Genomic DNA, 18,158 nt, shown 5'->3' with positions numbered 1-18,158 from the left:
ACGGACGGAACGAGACGAGAGACGGCAAAACTAATCACAAAATTATGCTGAAATAGTAATGTTTCATAAATAAAATATATCGTTATATTTCCATATACAGAAGTATAATATAAGAATATTTTATGAAAAGTGGTTTTGTGATAAACATGTGCCTAATACAGTGTAAACAGAAGGACAGCCAGTTGTAGTACATGTGCAAAAAGTAACAAAAAATAAAATGACTTCTTCGGATGTAATGTTAATAGAAAGATTACGCAAAGAGAATTTAGACCAATACTTTACTTTAGTGCGCATGCACTTGTCTTTTGTGGTAGACATAAACACTGACGAGTAAGTAATACCGATTCATGTTATTATCTCATCGAGGAGTTTGGTTCGTTTTGCTAACGTATTTCTTAACGAAAATGGAACTTAAATAACAACACAACGATAAACCAAGCTATTAGAGGTGTAAAAGTAACGAAAAAACAGGGTTCCCTTATGTATTTGTTAATTAACAATTAGTATACATTACTATCGTATTGTTAAGTACTCGTTTACTTTTGATGCCTACATAGGACATAGATTAGATAGATAGTTTTGATTACATACATAGTATAGAGCAAGAGCAACAAATCTAGTCGTATTATAATTAAAAACAGCAAATAATTAAAAACAAAAAAACAATAAGTAATTCTAATGATAAACCATCATAAAAAAACAGTTATGCTAAAAACACATAAACACACGGACACTTGATCAGCTGAATTAGTCGATCACATTCAACACAAGCATCATCGTATCAACGGTACTTGTGCAGATTAAAACAGATTTACCAAACAAAATACAAAAATATGAGTAACTAAATGTATTAGTGAGTAATGTATAATTACTCAGTACTAGACGGCTTTACAAACTATTATTTTTTCTAAAATTGTTATAGAAAGGAACTTGGTACTTTTATCTCTATCTTAACCTCAATCATAATTAAATTATTTCTTGCAGTGTTGATTGTTCAACTGATAAACCAAAGCAATTTAGATGGAATTTTCATAAGAAAGTTAAGAATCCTGTACCCACTTCTAGTCAGACAAATGGTAATGGTGCTAAAACAGGAGTAGAACCGAGTTCTATCACTGAAGATGGTATTAAGAGGCTTAATGAGCTAATAGATTTCCTGTCTAAACCAGAAAGTAAGTACCTATATTTGTATTTTATTCCATAAGCTAGAAAAACACAGATGCTGGAGGTGGAGGGGTGTGTGTGTGTGTGCATAAGTGCGTGCGTGCGTGCGTACATGCATGCTGTGATGCAGGCATAATTTTTTTCAGATCATATTCAATGCTTTAATTTTTTTTTTGTAGCTTTTTGTCCCACTGTTTGGCAAAGGCCTCCCCTTTTTTACACCAATTGATGATTGGCAATCGTCCCTGTCAAGAGCAAGCTCCTGCAACTCATGGTCCAAAACTGGCATATCTAGGGTTATTTTTCAGGGGGGCCTGGCCTGGATTTTTGTGTGAAGATATCAATATTATAGAATTTTGAATCAGTAGCCCAACATCCTGGCCTGGGGTGGGCACGGCCAACCCGGCCCCCCCTCTATATACGCCTAGTCCAAAACCCCCTTAATGATTTAACATTTAACTATAAAGAATTTAAAAAAAATAACTGCTCATAAATATTTCCAGATGTAACCCAAGAAGGTATATTCCGTCGCACAGGCTCCCTCGCCAGGCAACAGGAACTCCGGCAGCTTCTCCTCTCTGGCTCCAGTCTTGGCTTGGAAGAGGGTCGCTTCTCTGTGCATGACTGCGCCTCCGTGCTGAAGGGCTTCTTGGCAGAACTGCCACAGCCCTTGCTGATGGATCAGTATTATCAGACCTATTGTACTTTAGCTAGTGAGTTGTTTTTATAATAAGAAAAAAGTGGTTTATTAAAAGCAAAAACAAATTACAAATATGCAATAGACAATGCTACTTTGCTCAACTTCAATCTTTTGTATGACACCAATAAATCCTGCAGTAGCATAGTTTATTGTATGACATGTTTTGATTTTTGTTTCAAGTTTACTTAAAATATTGAAAGTCAATTTACTGTTTTTCTTTTTGTATTGTTTAATATTAAAAATTTCATGTTTCTGATGATGTTTACAATCTATCACCAATAATTATCTCTTACAGCTCAATACCCACCAACAGCAGAGCCGTCAGAGCCTAAACTCCTCACCGCATTGCAGCTTCTTCTCTTACTGCTGGCTCCGCTGCACAGGAGTTTTCTCCAAAGGCTTTTGACTTTGCTCCGTCTAGTTGCTGATAATGAAGCATCCAACAGAATGTCTCCCGACACTCTTGCCACCATGTTTACACCACATCTATTGTGTCCGCGAAAGGTAAAAGTTTTAATCATTATCTATTTAGCATAACCCATAGAACCTTATTTCGTCTGTCAGTGGGGTATGCCATTCTTATTCAGACAAGCCCAAACTTGGCTAGGTCATGTTTTTATGTCCTGTACTTTTAGTGCCTAGCTTTGGACTCTCTGGATCAGTTTGATCAGAACTCTGCATAATTAATTGTCAAGTACGTTCCCGTTCCCGTTGAATTATCAAATCATGCATTATTATCATATCATTCCCTCCGGATCAACAAATACGGGGTCGTACATTAGCCGCACCCTTCTTTTACTAACTAAGTAACATCTCTTGATTTTATCTGAGCATTCTACTGTCACTAGACGATGAGTCGTAACGAGATGGACGGAGAACCTGGTTAACCTTTTCCCCGCCAGTGTCATCCAGTCGTGACAGCCAATGGAATGCCGCACACGCCATGGCCATCTATACATGACCAACATTCAACTCGAAATTAATCCTTCTGCAATGCTATTAAAAATCAAGTTGATGTGTCGCTGGTTTTTCTGTGGCGTACAGAGCACGTCAGTTCATTTATTTTGTGCCGGTGTAGAGGTTAAGGCCGCGGATTCACGGCAAATGCAGGCCGCTTCTAACCGAAGCAAATGGAGGATTGGGGAGGCCTATGTTTGACAGTGGACGTCCTAAGGCTGATATCATGATGATTGTTGAGAACCACCCGCACGGGACGAGGTGCGCGGGGGAAGACACGGCGACGTCACGTTCGTGACTCCGACCGGCAGCCACACTCGCCTTATGATCACTGTCGCCGTCGTACGACCTCTGCGAAAAAAAAAAAAGTGAAACTAAGTCAAATGCGCTTGTCAGAAGTCATCGGGTAAGACCCCTGACCTACATGCTAGGATAACGTGTGTTATGAAGGTAATAAGTCAGGAAGCGGAAAATTCCACAAAAAAGTGGCCATACTTTAATTAAACCAAAACAACTTATGATTCAAATACGAATCATTTTCGAGGTTGGAAATAGACGTGCTTGTTGATTGGTTAAAATTCAGAAACAAAGCAGGGATTGGTTTGCGCGCGTGATGCTTCGTCAGATGACGCGCAGAACACGGTTTTTAAGCCCCGCCTACTAGGACACGCCGAAAAAAAGTCGCAAAAAAAGCCGTGGTGGCCGAGTGGTTTGACCTATGGCCACTCAAGCAGAGGATCGTGGGTTCAAACCCCGGCTCGCACCTCTTGAGTTTTTCGATCCTCGACCTCGGTGGTTTTGTGCGAAATTACCACGAGCTTTTCGGTGAAGGAAAACATCGTGAGGAAACCTGCACATCTTGCGAAGCAATTCAATGGTGAGTGTGAAGTTCCCAATCCGCACTGGGCCTGCGTGGGAACTACGGCCCAAGCCCTCTCATTCCGATAGGAGGCCTTCGCCCAGCAGTGGGATGTATATAGGCTGGGATGATGATGATGACTAGGATACGCAAAGCCATTTTTATAACACAGTTACAATTCCCGACTTACTTAGACTATTTATTCGTAGTACAATACGACCTATTTAATTTAAATTCTGTTATACTTACTCAAAATTATATTTATCCTCGTAGGGCCTGGCGTAATATACATACACAGGTATGACATAAGAATTATAATTTGAACTTTACTTCATTGATATTTGGTTCAAATTGTGAAAACAGAAATTTTACATCCGGCCTCTTTTTTTACATCCCCTGAAAGTGTTGAACGCGAGCGTTATCTGCAGTTATCACCCATATTAAGAACCTTCGCTTTAAACAAAAATGTATCTGCTTTTCCAGCTGTCTCCAGAGACTTTCCATGCGGACGCCATCGCCCTGTCCCTGTCATTAGCCTCATGATCCGTCTGGCGCCGAGCCTGTTCCGTGCACCAGCTCAGCTGGTCACTGACGCAGCCGCTTACCTGAGCGCCAGGGAATCGAGGCAGCATCTCGATGAGAGTATCTCAGATAAGTGAGTATATTTTAAGTTTACTCATATCTTTAGAAATATTCCAGTCTCATGGCTGGCACCGAGTCTGTTCAATACCGCCATAATTAGTTACTAAGGCATCAGTCATACATAAGCCGGAAAAACGTCCATTTTTGAACAAGTTCTCCCCCTTAGAACTCCACAATTAATGACAAATTATTCCGAATTGTTATCTATATAAAACTAAGAAATTACAAATTAAGTTTTCGGCATTATTGTGCGCCTTTGCAGGTACAACATTATTACACTGTACAGGTAGAGAAATATACCTACCTTAAATCCACGCAGACGAGTGTTGACAAAAACCGAACTAAACCCAATGTAAGCACCAATGCACATGAGCGCCGGCAGGATTATTTTCAGAAGGGTTCATTGCATCTTGCATCTGCATTCAGGGCGGTGCATTTATAGGTTTCATTATGTATCTTAGTCTTGTTCTATGATTTTTCTTTTCCATACCAATGCAATAAGCAACTTATTTCGTTGGGGCAAGATAGAATATGCAATGACAGGTAAACGACTGACTGTCGGGGTGACGTTTGGCGCGGCACCGAACATAATGGCGGCCATCACTATGGCGCAAACGTTTGACCAATAACTGTTAAAATTCGACTAGCGCAAGCGTACCGCCTTAGAATCGGCTAAAATGATTTCGCTCTTTCCAAAAAATGCTCACTGCGCAGGCGTATTGTTGTAACTTAAATTTATTCGGCCTAGATCCTGTGATCACCTTTAGACATTTTCGACTGTGTTTTCCTTTCACTTCGCGCCCGCGCAAGCTACGTCATCAGGCGACCGCGGGGGTTAAGGCTGCCCCGCGCCGCCGGCATCAAGCACCGCACATTCGCCGCTAACAGCCAGACCGACCACACGCGTGTTTCAACAATGATTGTATTTTTATTCTCAATATAAGCTTCCAAAACCTCATTGTTTTAAAATTTAAATAACCCTTATGTAACCATACGCTCGTACACTTATCATCATAACCACATATATTAACACCACCACCACACAATTTATTTAATTGTATAAATTTATACGTAAGACGTACATAGAATCATAATTTAATTATTACAGGCTCAGCCTAGTTTGGAGGCTGACGGAAAATTGTAATATTATGTATTATGTATTTTTTGTCAAATGAATGAGACATGAACGGAGCATGAATGAGAGGCTGCGAGGTCACTCTCTGAAACTGATACGCACTCTAAGTACAAGCAACCCCAGGCGCCATTTCCTGGGCAACCGCGTCGTGAAACAGTGGAACAGTTTGCCCGAGACAGTGATCAGTGCACCTTCAGTGAATACTTTTAAAAACAGACTTGATAAGTACTTTGAAGACAATTACACAAGTGAACAATGATATGCACGCATCAGCTATAAGCTGCCTGTGCATTATATAAATAATAATAAATAATAATAATAATAAATAGATAACTAAATAAATATTCACAGAACGGCGGCGAACACGGTGTATACATTCGTGGACCGCGGCCGGACGGCTGCCGAGAACTCTTCAAACCCCACGGACACGGCGCTCGCACAACTCTATGCGCACATACAGGCGCTGCCCGAGTCCACGCACAAGCGCCGGCTCATCAAACACTTCAATCGGCAGAACGGATACGGTATGATCAACTTTTTAGTATTGTTATTCCGTTCCGTAACTCAGGAGACATCCTGCTAATATTATAAATGCGAAAGTTTGTAGGTCTGTTTGTTTGTTACTTCATCACGTCCAAACCACTGCACCAATTTAGATGAAACTCGGTATACAGAGTCCCCGGGAAGGACATAGGATAGTTTTTATCCCGGACAATTACATAGTTCCAGCGGGTTGTCGCTGGACAACCGAATTCTACGCAGACTGAGTCGGGTAACGGCTATTCAGTGATAAACTTACTTAGAAAAAAGTTTGCAATGTACTACTAGCATGTTTAGGAAACGAGCAACGAAGGAATTGCCTTAAAACTGTCACAACTCCTAACTTTAGTGGATTTATACCCCATAAAATCATACTTTTAATAAGTGACTCAGGAGACGTTACAATACAATACAAAACAATTATTCTTTATTGCACACCCCAAATTTCGTGATCTGGCGGATTTTACCATCGGCCGCCGACATATATAAATACATAAGCGACAATTACACTCACCTAATGCGGTCGCCGAATTTATTTAAAACTACTTCGGTGAACGACTGTCGCCTTTACATTAGTCTGTCCGTCTACTGCGGCGGCCATATATTAAGGCGGTGGCAGCGCCGGATGCGGCCGACTGCCGTGTTCTTTACACTTTTGCGGTGGAACTTTGGTGGTGGTGGCGAACGGCTCGGTGTAATTGCCGCTTTACATACAACACTTATACATACTAATAACATAAAAAAGCAATACAAATTGACAAAAAGCCGGAATGTAAGAAAAGGATGTGAAGTGAGTTAATTAATTATAGTTACCATGGTAACCAGCTACACTAAAAAGTTGAGGGTCGAATTGGGTAGTTTCCTAGGTCAGTTAAGGTTTTCAGATTTTTTTCCTTAATTATACGCCTAATAATACCATGATGCTAGTATCAAGTTTCTAGGTTAGGTCATCTGGAAGTGGGTTAGGTTTTGGATCGCTAAGTCAGTGAGTCAGTCATAAAAATGTCGGTTTTTCAACGTTAATATTTTCAATCAATAGTTGTTTGAGCCATATTCATGAAATTTTGGCAAACTGAAATAAATGAAGCTTGAATAAATGTGCCAAATTTCATGTATGTAGATGAAATAGGTTTCGAGTTGTGAAGGGGTCAAAAGTAGCTCGAAATGGTTCGTGTAAATATCGTCGCTGGTTCCTTTTTCTTTGAACTTGGCTATAATTCGTATATATATATCTATATATAGCATTAAAAATTTATAGTATTAGTGGGATTCCTCAGATTAATATTGGAATCTAGTTTAAAAAGAAAGCGCTTTTGAAACGACACTATTGGTGTTACAGGCACTCCAATACAAATCCAAAGAACGGGTAAAGTGGCGGGTTCGCGCAGTTTCGGGGACTCCATCAAACGCCACATATTCAACAAGGGGCTCCTCAATAAGACCCCGAAGAAAGGCTCGGGCTCCGCTATTAACTCCGTCGAAGAGGTAATGTGGAATATGAATATTTATCCTTTTTACACTTACATCGACTGCCAAATCCTCACTCTTCAAAAAAGTTCCAAAGTAACATCTCTTACGAAATGACGCCTCTCTATTGTTATCTTATCATCAATTTTTGAATATTTTCTCTGAACCGTCTTCAACATAATTCTTAACTAACATTGTATGTTTCGCATCGTGAATCATCTTTATTATTGTTAATAAACATTAACATGTTACTAGAAACGCATCAACCGTCAGGCTATAGAATTTCATCTATTTTTAATATGCATACACTGTGTCAAAATTTATTTGGAATATTTCAACCACAAATAAGGTCTCCTGACTCTTTCTACCCTAAAATCAAAAGTTCATAAACGGAACAGTCTCATGTGTGTAATGTCATGTTGATATTGGCAAAAAAACGTCTTGCTAAAGAAGCAAGGGTAGGGGGCAAAAAAAAACCAACGAATAACAAACTTGTTCGGTATTTTTTGATGGCCTGACGGTTAGTATAATCTGCGCTATTTAAGAGCGTTTATACCTGCTGAGCTGGCAACGTTGCATTTTTGTTAGTTTTTCTCGATTATTCCATAAAAACTTCTTAATAATGTGTCTGTCTACTCCAATAATTATTCGTTATAGACTTTTATTTTCTTTAAAAACCGGTCATAAACATTAATTCGTTTTTAAGGAATATATAAGTCTATCACGAATAATTATTGGAGAAGACACATTAACTTGTATATTGAGAAGTGTTCTATCAGAAAACATTTTTAATTTTCTTTCAATTTTTATGGAATAATCGAGAAAAACTAACAAAAATGCAGAGTTGCCAGCTCAGCAGGTATAAACGCTCTTAAAGTCTTCACTGCACTTGCTTTACGTGTTTGCACAAAGCAAGTAAGTTAAAAGTAAAGTAAATTAGAAAAGTGTTACTAATTTTTGAATTGTATCTTTAATGGGGCAGGTTATATGTTAAATATTCATCTTTACTTCTTCCTGTCTGTGTTTTGCCTGTCTCTAACCCGCATCATGTCCTAAACGCATGCCTTATCCACAGAAATGCAAGAAGCGTCTTGACGACAAAAACGATGTATTACATAAGAACATTGTTCTAAAAAATCTAGCCCACAAAATAGCCAGTTCTGAATCACTAGATGATGATGATTATGAATCGGACGCTAGCAACGAAAGCACATTATCAGAAGGCGCCATAAGTCGGCGTAGAAAACAAAGTCCTAAGTTCGTTTCTGAGCCGAATTTAAGTATGATAGACGCCGCGGAGACGCCCAAAAACACCAAAAAAGGCTCTAGATTGTTTCGCTCGAAGTTGCTATCGGCATCACAGAATATAAATAAGAAATATCAGAAGCGACACACTGTCATCAGAGCCACACCAACGTCTTGCGTCTCTTGCTTTGATGAACAAGATACTGGTTCGGACAACGATTTATCTCACGATAGTCCGATACAAGAAACCCCGAAGAAGAGACCGATGAGGGACGAAGATTTCCAAATTAATTACCTCACGAGCACACCAGGGATCCCAGAGACGCCTATTGTTGAGGACTGTGCCACTCCCTACACAATGAATTTTAGAAGAGCGTCCATGTCGCCTATTACGAAATCTACGCAGAAGTTGTCGAAAGCTATGCAGGTTTGTGTTGCATGCTACTAACTTAAAACCAGTCACATTGAGGATTAAGTATATCAAATGTTACTTGTTTAGCCTTAAGGTGACTGGTCATCAAGTATTGTGTGTGATCATCTTTCTGTTTCAATGTGCTTGGACATTCCTTTGTGTTTTATCAGTTTATCACCCGTTCTTCTTCCCATTAACTTAACTTTTGCGCCTACGAAAATATACGTTAGAGTGAAGCGTTAATGTGTCAAGGGCAGACCTCTTGAGGGGAGGTTTGACCTTAAAGGAGGCCTAGTAAGTTATTCTTTGAGTAAAACAATAAGACTTTTTAACAATTTTTTAATTAAAAATTGAACACAAAAAATAACAGGCCTAATTTGACAAAATTAAAAGTGAAAGTATCACGAGAATCTCAGGTAGTAAGTTCAAGCGATTTTATTGAGAGGTGGTTCTGATTATTCGGTCTCCCTGGCCTACACTTCCCTGGAGTCGGAGAGAAGAACCCGGAGCGAAGAGGCTGGCCACAGCAGGGGGGCCTGGTCCAGCTGAGTGGTCGTCGGTGCCGAGGTCAAAAGGGGCCTTAGGGCGGCAGGACGAGCAGCCTGGACAAGTGTTCCACGCCGGAACGATCAGGGTCTTGGACGAGCCAGGAAGGATGTGCAGTACTCCGGAAGTTAGGGCCGTCAGGGCTTAGTGTCAGGTTAGGGCGTAAAGGAGCCGCCTGAGCCGTGAGAGCTGTAGCCGAACGGAGCTTTGAAAGTTGTAGCCGTGCAGAGCGGAGAAAGCTGTAGTCGTACGGAGCTTGTAAGCCGTACGAAGGTTGTAAGCCGTACGAAGGTTTGTGAGCCGTACAAAGGTTGTAAGCCGTACGAAGGTGTAAGCCGTACGAAGGTGCCAAGTCTGGGCGTATGGAGCTTTCGAGAGAGCTGTTTAGTGTAGTCTGAGCTGTTGAATCTGTGTCTTACAGCTGTGCTTCAGCTTTTAAGGGCGAGAATATTACAGTTAGAATTCCCCCGGTCACAGCTGATCGACAGCACCCCCCTTGGCCGACAAAAACGGTCAAGGGTGAGTTGGTTATAGATATATTTAGTCGTACAAACTCGTGTAGTAAATGAGTGTAATAAAATGCCTACTTTTATAAATAAATAAGTAAATAATAAATAAATATTAAATACATATTATTACGTAAATAAATGAGTCAAGAGAAAACTACGGTGGCGACCTCTAGAGTTCGTCCGCCATTCTGCTCAGAGATCCCTTATTGAAGTAAGCGCCATCTAGCTTACACTGAGCTAACTAAGATGTCAGCGATCGCCTATGTGCATCGTGACAGTACGCCCGTCCCTCCAAAAGAAATTTGAGCCTCATAGCAAATTTCGATAAAAAAAAATACACTATGACATAACGCTTACATACGTCGTCTCTCATACTATGATCATACTTCTACTCTCATGGCGGGTCAAACAACAACAGAGGCTTGTTGACCCTTATGTCAAAGGAATAAAATGTGTTAATGGAAGGTGGACGTTGTATGCATTCATAAAAATATATAGACAATTAATTAAATCTGTGATTGAAATTACCATCCGTTCCAATCATTAGAGTTTTGAATTACAGAGGCTAAGGGCATATTTTACGTGTTACCAACCGCACGGGTTCCGTAATTCAAATTTTAAAATACTTTTTAACGAGTTGCAAGTTCTCGGGTAAGGGCTTAGGACAGATTAATTAATATTATTGCAATTATAGATTGACCGCGAGAGGGCCTAGCGAAGTATTAAGTACAAAATTTGAAGTGTTAAGCACGCGAGTTATCAGATTAAAAGAAGTTAATAATAAAAGAGATGAGACTAAGATTTGTCTGCGCGCGGATGCGCAGCGCTAATAAGTTAATTTAAGTATATATAAATAGAATTGGGCGTCAAGGTACGTGATAAGAAAGTGAGATAAGAGGTTTTTAAAAATAACATGCTTGCGCATGAGCCGGAGTTAAACATGGCTGAGTGGAAAGCGATGCGTGTGGCTGCTGATCTAGGTGCATTAACATGTAAACAACCTTGCGAGGCAAGTAATTAGGTTGTTTATCATTGATATAGCGTGCGCGGTCACTACCTGCGCTTGAGGGAGCGGTAAGTAATTCTATGGCAGAGCATAGTTACGAAATACCGCAGTTAAATGTAAGAGTACTACCCTAATCTATTTTATAAAAAACGTTAACCTGTCTGTTCGCGATCCAAGTATAATGATCTCTAAGCAGGGAACAGACGGTCGAAAATAGAGAGCACACGCATAATATATAAGAAATAAGAGATAACTGGTTTTATTAACTCTGCGACCAGTTGATTTTTAGCAAGCACTCGAGTAGTATGATATGAATGTTGTGAGTTGTGATGGTGGTTTGTGTAGTTGTATGCCAGATGTGGTATTTCTTCGACACACAGTACCTAAATTTAACTCTCCGTATGTTACAGTGCTATTAAATTAACAAGTAGGACACAAGAAATAATAGTGTTGTGTATCTCCCAGTAATGTTCGAATGTAAAATTAATTAAAAGACCGCGTTGAAGTTAAAATAAATAGTAAAATTTGGGTATAGGAAAAAAAATGTCAGTGTGTTTACCGAGATAATGATAAACTGATTTTGATGAAAGATCTAAATAGTGGTTCAGATATTTTAAAAATATAGAAATATCGTTGCTTTTCTATAAAATTGTAGGTATTTCAAATACGTTATTTAAAAATGATTTGAATCGTTAGAATTTCAAATTCAGTGGTTGGCAGTCACTAAATTTAAAATAACTGTTTCACTTGAAGCAGCGGTGAACAATATTAGTGAAAGTATAATTGGCGTCAGTTACGGTTTAAATTTAACTTGATGAAAACTAGTAGGTAGAATTTGAATTGAACCGTTAACGTATTTGAATTTAGTTAATGCAACAATATTTAGTTAACTTTAGGGTATAGATTGAAATTGTCGTTGAGATTTGAATTTTAAAACGCCGTCCGTTTCAACTGTGGCAAGTGACAGTTGAAATTCAAATAGGCCGTTGACGAGAAAGTGGTCAAAGGTCGGCAGAGTATTTGAATTTAAAGATAACGGTAAAGCAGTTTAAAAATTAGTGTTATTAAAGGAAAAAAAAGAACTATTAAATGAACCACTTAAGGGATCTCGGTAACTGAAACACTGGTTATGCCTATTATTCGCCTCTTACGAATTCCTAGACGGGGAATGGCGTTATTCTAAGCCCCGACCACCATACAGGGGGCGAGAAAAACAGGGTACTTACTGCGAGATACACAGAACACACAAGATACACAATAAATTTTTGCACAATCACTGCAATTCTAGGCAAGAAAAACGTAACAATCAGAACCTCTCAAAAAAAAACCCACGGGCGCCACTGTCAAGGGCAGACCTCTTGAGGGGAGGTTTGACCTTAAAGGAGGCCTAGTAAGTTATTCTTTGAGTAAAACAATAAGACTTTTTAACAATTTTTTAATTAAAAATTGAACACAAAAAATAACAGGCCTAATTTGACAAAATTAAAAGTGAAAGTATCACGAGAATCTCAGGTAGTAAGTTCAAGCGATTTTATTGAGAGGTGGTTCTGATTATTCGGTCTCTCTGGCCTACACTTCCCTGGAGTCGGAGAGAAGAACCCGGAGCGAAGAGGCTGGCCACAGCAGGGGGCCTGGTCCAGCTGAGTGGTCGTCGGTGCCGAGGTCAAAAGGGGCCTTAGGGCGGCAGGACGAGCAGCCTGGACAAGTGTTCCACGCCGGAACGATCAGGGTCTTGGACGAGCCAGGAAGGATGTGCAGTACTCCGGAAGTTAGGGCCGTCAGGGCTTAGTGTCAGGTTAGGGCGTAAAGGAGCCGCCTGAGCCGTGAGAGCTGTAGCCGAACGGAGCTTTGAAAGTTGTAGCCGTGCAGAGCGGAGAAAGCTGTAGTCGTACGGAGCTTGTAAGCCGTACGAAGGTTTGTAAGCCGTACAAAGGTTGTAAGCCGTACGAAGGTGTAAGCCGTACGAAGGTGTAAGCCGTACGAAGGTGCCCAAGTCTGGGCGTATGGAGCTTTCGAGGGAGCTGTTTAGTGTAGTCTGAGCTGTTGAATCTGTGTCTTACAGCTGTGCTTCAGCTTTTAAGGGCGAGAATATTACAGTTAGAATTCCCCGGTCACAGCTGATCGACAGCACCCCCCTTGGCCGACAAAAACGGTCAAGGGTGAGTTGGTTATAGATATATTTAGTCGTACAAACTCGTGTAGTAAATGAGTGTAATAAAATGCCTACTTTTATAAAATAAATAAGTAAATAATAAATAAATATTAAATACATATTATTACGTAAATAAATGAGTCAAGAGAAAACTACGGTGGCGACCTCTAGAGTTCGTCCGCCATTCTGCTCAGAGATCCCTTATTGAAGTAAGCGCCATCTAGCTTACACTGAGCTAACTAAGATGTCAGCGATCGCCTATGTGCATCGTGACAAATGTGAGCTCTATAATAAGAATAGTTCGAACTAGTTAGGCTCAGCGTTAAAAAGATTAAACCGGTGTGTTTTAATAATGATTCTTTGTGTGAATAGACATTATCTGATTGGTACTGTGCAGTGTATACTAATTTCCAATCAATTCAATTCACGAGTTTGATTTGCGGGCTTTTGACGAGTACGTTCTATGTTCTAATTATTTGCTCCTGTCAATGGCCCCACCCGGCATAAACTAGTCTTAGGGGCTGTTTCACCATCCATTGATTAGTGTTAACTGACGGTTAAATGTGATGCCGTCTCCGTCTATTCGAACAAAAAAAAAGAGGCGGCAACACACCTAACCACCAGTTAACACTAATCAATGGATGGTGAAACAGCCCCTTATACTCCAAAATTAGACATTCAATTTACGTATCGTGCCGTCCGTACGAGATGGACGGATGACCTGGTTAAAGTCGCGGGTTCACGGCGGATGGAAGTCGCCTCCAACCGAAGCAACTGGAGGTCTATGTGGAAGGCCTATGACCAACAGTGGACGTTCTACGGCTGAGATGATGATGATTATAATGATTATGACGTTCCGCTCACGCTAATAGTATTTAACAGGCGACCGAGAGACATGTTATTATAAAAACTTATAATTTCGAACTGTAAAGACGTCAAAGCTTCGAAATTTTCCAGGAGTCTATAATGACGCCGCGCTCGCGCAAGCCGCTGATCATAACGTGCGAGCAGCGCGACTTGCCCGAGCAAAAGGCGAGCGTAGAAGCCGACGCCTACCAGTCCATGTCGCTCAAGAACGACAGCGACTTCGTGTCGTCCGACGACGAGACGCGGTCCACTGCGTCGTGCGATAGGTGAGAAACATTGCAAGCTTCCGCAAAACTAATATTAAGAGCAAGAGCAATAAGTAATTAAGGGTCATTTTCAACCGTGTCATTTTCGTGGTCACATTTTTTATGAATTTGATTACATTTTCGATTATTTTTTAGACGTCCTGTACTGCTACTATCTAGAAACTGTAACAAAATCTTCCACCATGTCAACAAAGATGTGCCCACGAAAATCGTACGGGAGTAAACACTCGACTTATACAGCGTGTTGTAGTAATACATGAAGTAATGGTTGACTGGTAGAGATCCCTTAAAGGGATAAGTCCGCCTTTGTACAAGTATCTTGAAGTTTGTCAATTGTATTTTGTTAATTTTCTTTTGTACAATAAAGAGTTTACATACATACATACATACATACATTTGTTGCATAGACGTAGTTATTGTAACGTCGCGGGTGATCGAAGTAATTGTTTACTTCAGGCGAAATAGTGTCGACATTAGTTCTACAAGGACATAACAAACAATGATAAAATGTCTATTCCTCTTTTTATTAGTTCTGTGGTTTACGTGTACCTTTGCTCTAAATTACCACAATTTAGCCTTTTCGATCGTCCACGTACCATGCCGTAAAAACTTCGTTTTTCAGGTCTGCAAAAACTTCACTACCTCGTTCTAGAACTTTCGAAGGACGCTCCTTATCCGCTGGCGACGTTAGCCCTCTCCGCTCCGAAAACACTCGCTTCATACTGAGCCACGAACGACCTAATCTCATAGAACAAGACCTGAACACAACACTGTGCGACGTCATCCCCAAAATAACCGAAAATCTCATTCTAGAACGAACGAGATCGCTCTCAGAACCGTTCCGTGAGTATTTACTCAGCAGATCCGTTCTAACCGCGACCCCTGTTGACCTTTCCATTTTAAACAATTCCAAAGAAACAGAGGATATATCTGAGTCACTTCTTTACTGCTTAGACGGCAATATGCCGTGTGATCTCACATCTTCCATCGGCAATTTAGCGGTTGATAGTGTTTCATTAAGATCGCCATTAAGAAATGTTAATGTAGACAGTCCTAGTCGCAAACGCGGTGCAGGCTCTCTTATTAAAGACGAGGAATCGGGTGCTAAAAAATCAATGGTACAGAAAGAGAATGTCTGCAAACCAGTTACAGTATATGAAATAAGAGAGACTGATCTTTAGTATGATTAAAATATAAACACAAGTGCCTTATGGAAGTTATAAAAAAAAACGCTTTAAGTATACTGAGCGGCAAAAAATCTGGCCCTCAAATGTATGCAGAAATTGGTAATTTTGTATGTAGAGTGGGCCAATTTTTGTGCTGTTAAGTATATAATGGGTATTCAGCGCGTTATGTTCAATTTAATGTAGAATTTTTTCTATCAATCACTCTTATTAGTTTGAAACAGTTCGGTACTTGAACTTGGAAATCTTTTAATAAGTTTCTTTTAGTGAATATTTAATTTTCTTCATTTCTTCTCTTTATTTATGGGCTGTTTCACCATCCATTTATTAGTGTTAATTGACGGTTAAATGTGATGCCATCTCCGTCTATTCGAAAAAAAATAGAGACGGCATCACATTTAACCGTCAGTTAACACTAATGAATGGTTGGTGAAACAGCCCCTTAGTCTATTATCTTCCACCCAACATGGACTTTTTTGTTGACATTTTTATTATTTTGAAATACACATTTCATATAGCGAAACTAGCAAATTTATTGATGTAACTTTTAATATCTTCTTGTAATCTTAGTTACTGATAAAAATGCCAAAATTATGATTTAAGATGTTCAATGTGATTATTATTTTTATAAATATTTAAGCGCCTATAGTGCAGTGGCTTATGAACAGATATAAGGACAATTGAAATTGTTGCGATTCATTTGTTAATTTTGTTTTGTATAAAATACCTACCCTAAATAATGGTGTAAGTAAATTTTAAACATAAATAGTGTTGTCGTTTGATGTTTACTTATAAAATTGACTTAAAATGTTTTTAGTCATCTGTATTTGTATGGGACCACGCGGCACACTTGTTAGAAAATCATCATCATCATCATCTCAGCCGTAGAACGTCCACTGTTGGACATAGGCCTCCCACCTCCAGTTGCTTCGGTTGGCAGCGGCCTGCATCCACCGTGAACCCGCGGCTTTAACCAGGCCATCCGTCCATCTCGTTGGTGGACGTCGTGGTTGGTGGTGTTCGAAAATAAATAGGCAAAACAATGAGGAAGTACTAAGTTTGCCTAAGTATTTAATTATAATTATGTATGTAGTGCCATCCACGAATGATTTTGTCAAAATTAACAATGAGGGTTTTCACAGAGGTGGAATATCGCTAGATGGCGTTTGTATCGTGAGGTCCGTTTGACGTTTGGCGTTTGCTCGTGATTGGTTAAATAACTAAATGAGCCAATCGCGAGCAAACGTCAAACGGGATTCGATTTGTAGCATTCGAAGATGGCGGATGTAGACAATATCTAATTTTGCTATTTCTGTTTCTTTGGCTAGTTGAAGTATAATTTTAATAGTGTTTTATGCGGCGATTAACATTAACAGTGAACAGTGATCCCAAAATTCTATATTGCTCTCGTGTCTAACATTTTTTAATGCGCAAGTGGTCTCCACGTGGTTTCTGGAATTTTACTATCAAGTTGCAAAAACTACAATCACCGTACAACGTCCCTCTCAAAGAGAGTTTACCTTGACACTGGCGAAATTGTCCTATTAATTAGGACAGAAAAGGACCTGACGATACTAACGCCATCTAGCGATATTTCGCCTGTTTGTGTCTGTCATTAATGATAAGAACCACGGCACCTACCAACCAAAATGATACAACTTTTGTGTTATGTTACCACATCGCAACACAATTTAATATTATACGTAAATATAATTTAAATATTTAAATGAAAAGCTTGTTTCATTATTGATGATAAATCCCTACTAATATTATAAATGTGAAAGTTAGTATGTTTGTTTATTTGTTTGTTACGTTTAGGCACTTGTCTCACCAACGGCGAGCGAAAAGCGAAAGCGAAGCGAGATTTCTAGTATGACAAATTTGACACCCGTTGTCGACAATAGCGATAATTTTTTTATACTAAATCACTTCTCGCTACTTGCCAACGGTGGGATAAGTGCCCTACAGTACTCAACCAATCATGACGGAATACGGTATTTGACTATTTTGTATATGTTTTATAAATTAAAAGTACACAACGCCTGTTATCGAATAGAAAAACAATTTTAAGCTACCTTTACAAATAACAAAGTTATAAAGGTTTGAAATTCAAGATAAGACAGAGAAAGACATACTGGCATGTGACGTCACACGCCAGTACCGCCATACTTGCTGCATAGAGAAAAGCGTTTGAGACAGAGACAGGCATATAGATTTTTCAAAAAATCACCATAAATTAAAAAAATTAAAAAAATTTAAATTGTTTATTTCAATAAAAAAAAGCATAATTACTTTATTAACCTTAGCTTCTAATCTTAAATTAAAAAGATTTTTTGAGTTAAGGAGTCTCTAAACGGAGCATAAATAAATAAAACGCAACAAGCTCGGACGCGACACCCGTCGGAACCATGTCGAATCCAATTTTCAACTGATTTAAATTTTCTCTTCGCTAAACACTATCTGTATATCTATATTTTCATAATAATATTAAGATATGGCAAAATCAG

The 18,158-nt window shown here is 39.5% G+C and overlaps 1 protein-coding gene across 1 annotated transcript; it reads left to right on the top strand.

The window, feature by feature from the left end:
* The first annotated feature begins 9 nt into the window (after positions 1-9).
* Positions 10-17,404, top strand: LOC141436485 (uncharacterized). The gene is given in 11 exon segments (XM_074099489.1): positions 10-330; positions 985-1,172; positions 1,668-1,877; positions 2,160-2,368; positions 4,164-4,200; positions 4,203-4,335; positions 5,809-5,981; positions 7,337-7,482; positions 8,540-9,136; positions 14,292-14,467; positions 15,090-17,404. Coding segments are annotated over 11 exon segments (2,541 nt in total). The 5' UTR covers positions 10-217; the 3' UTR covers positions 15,649-17,404.
* Positions 17,405-18,158: the final 754 nt, after the last annotated feature.

The sequence above is a fragment of the Choristoneura fumiferana genome, chromosome 16 (assembly GCF_025370935.1).
Source record: "Choristoneura fumiferana chromosome 16, NRCan_CFum_1, whole genome shotgun sequence".
Taxonomy (NCBI): Eukaryota; Metazoa; Arthropoda; class Insecta; order Lepidoptera; family Tortricidae; genus Choristoneura; species Choristoneura fumiferana.
This window is presented reverse-complemented; position numbering and strand designations above follow the sequence as displayed.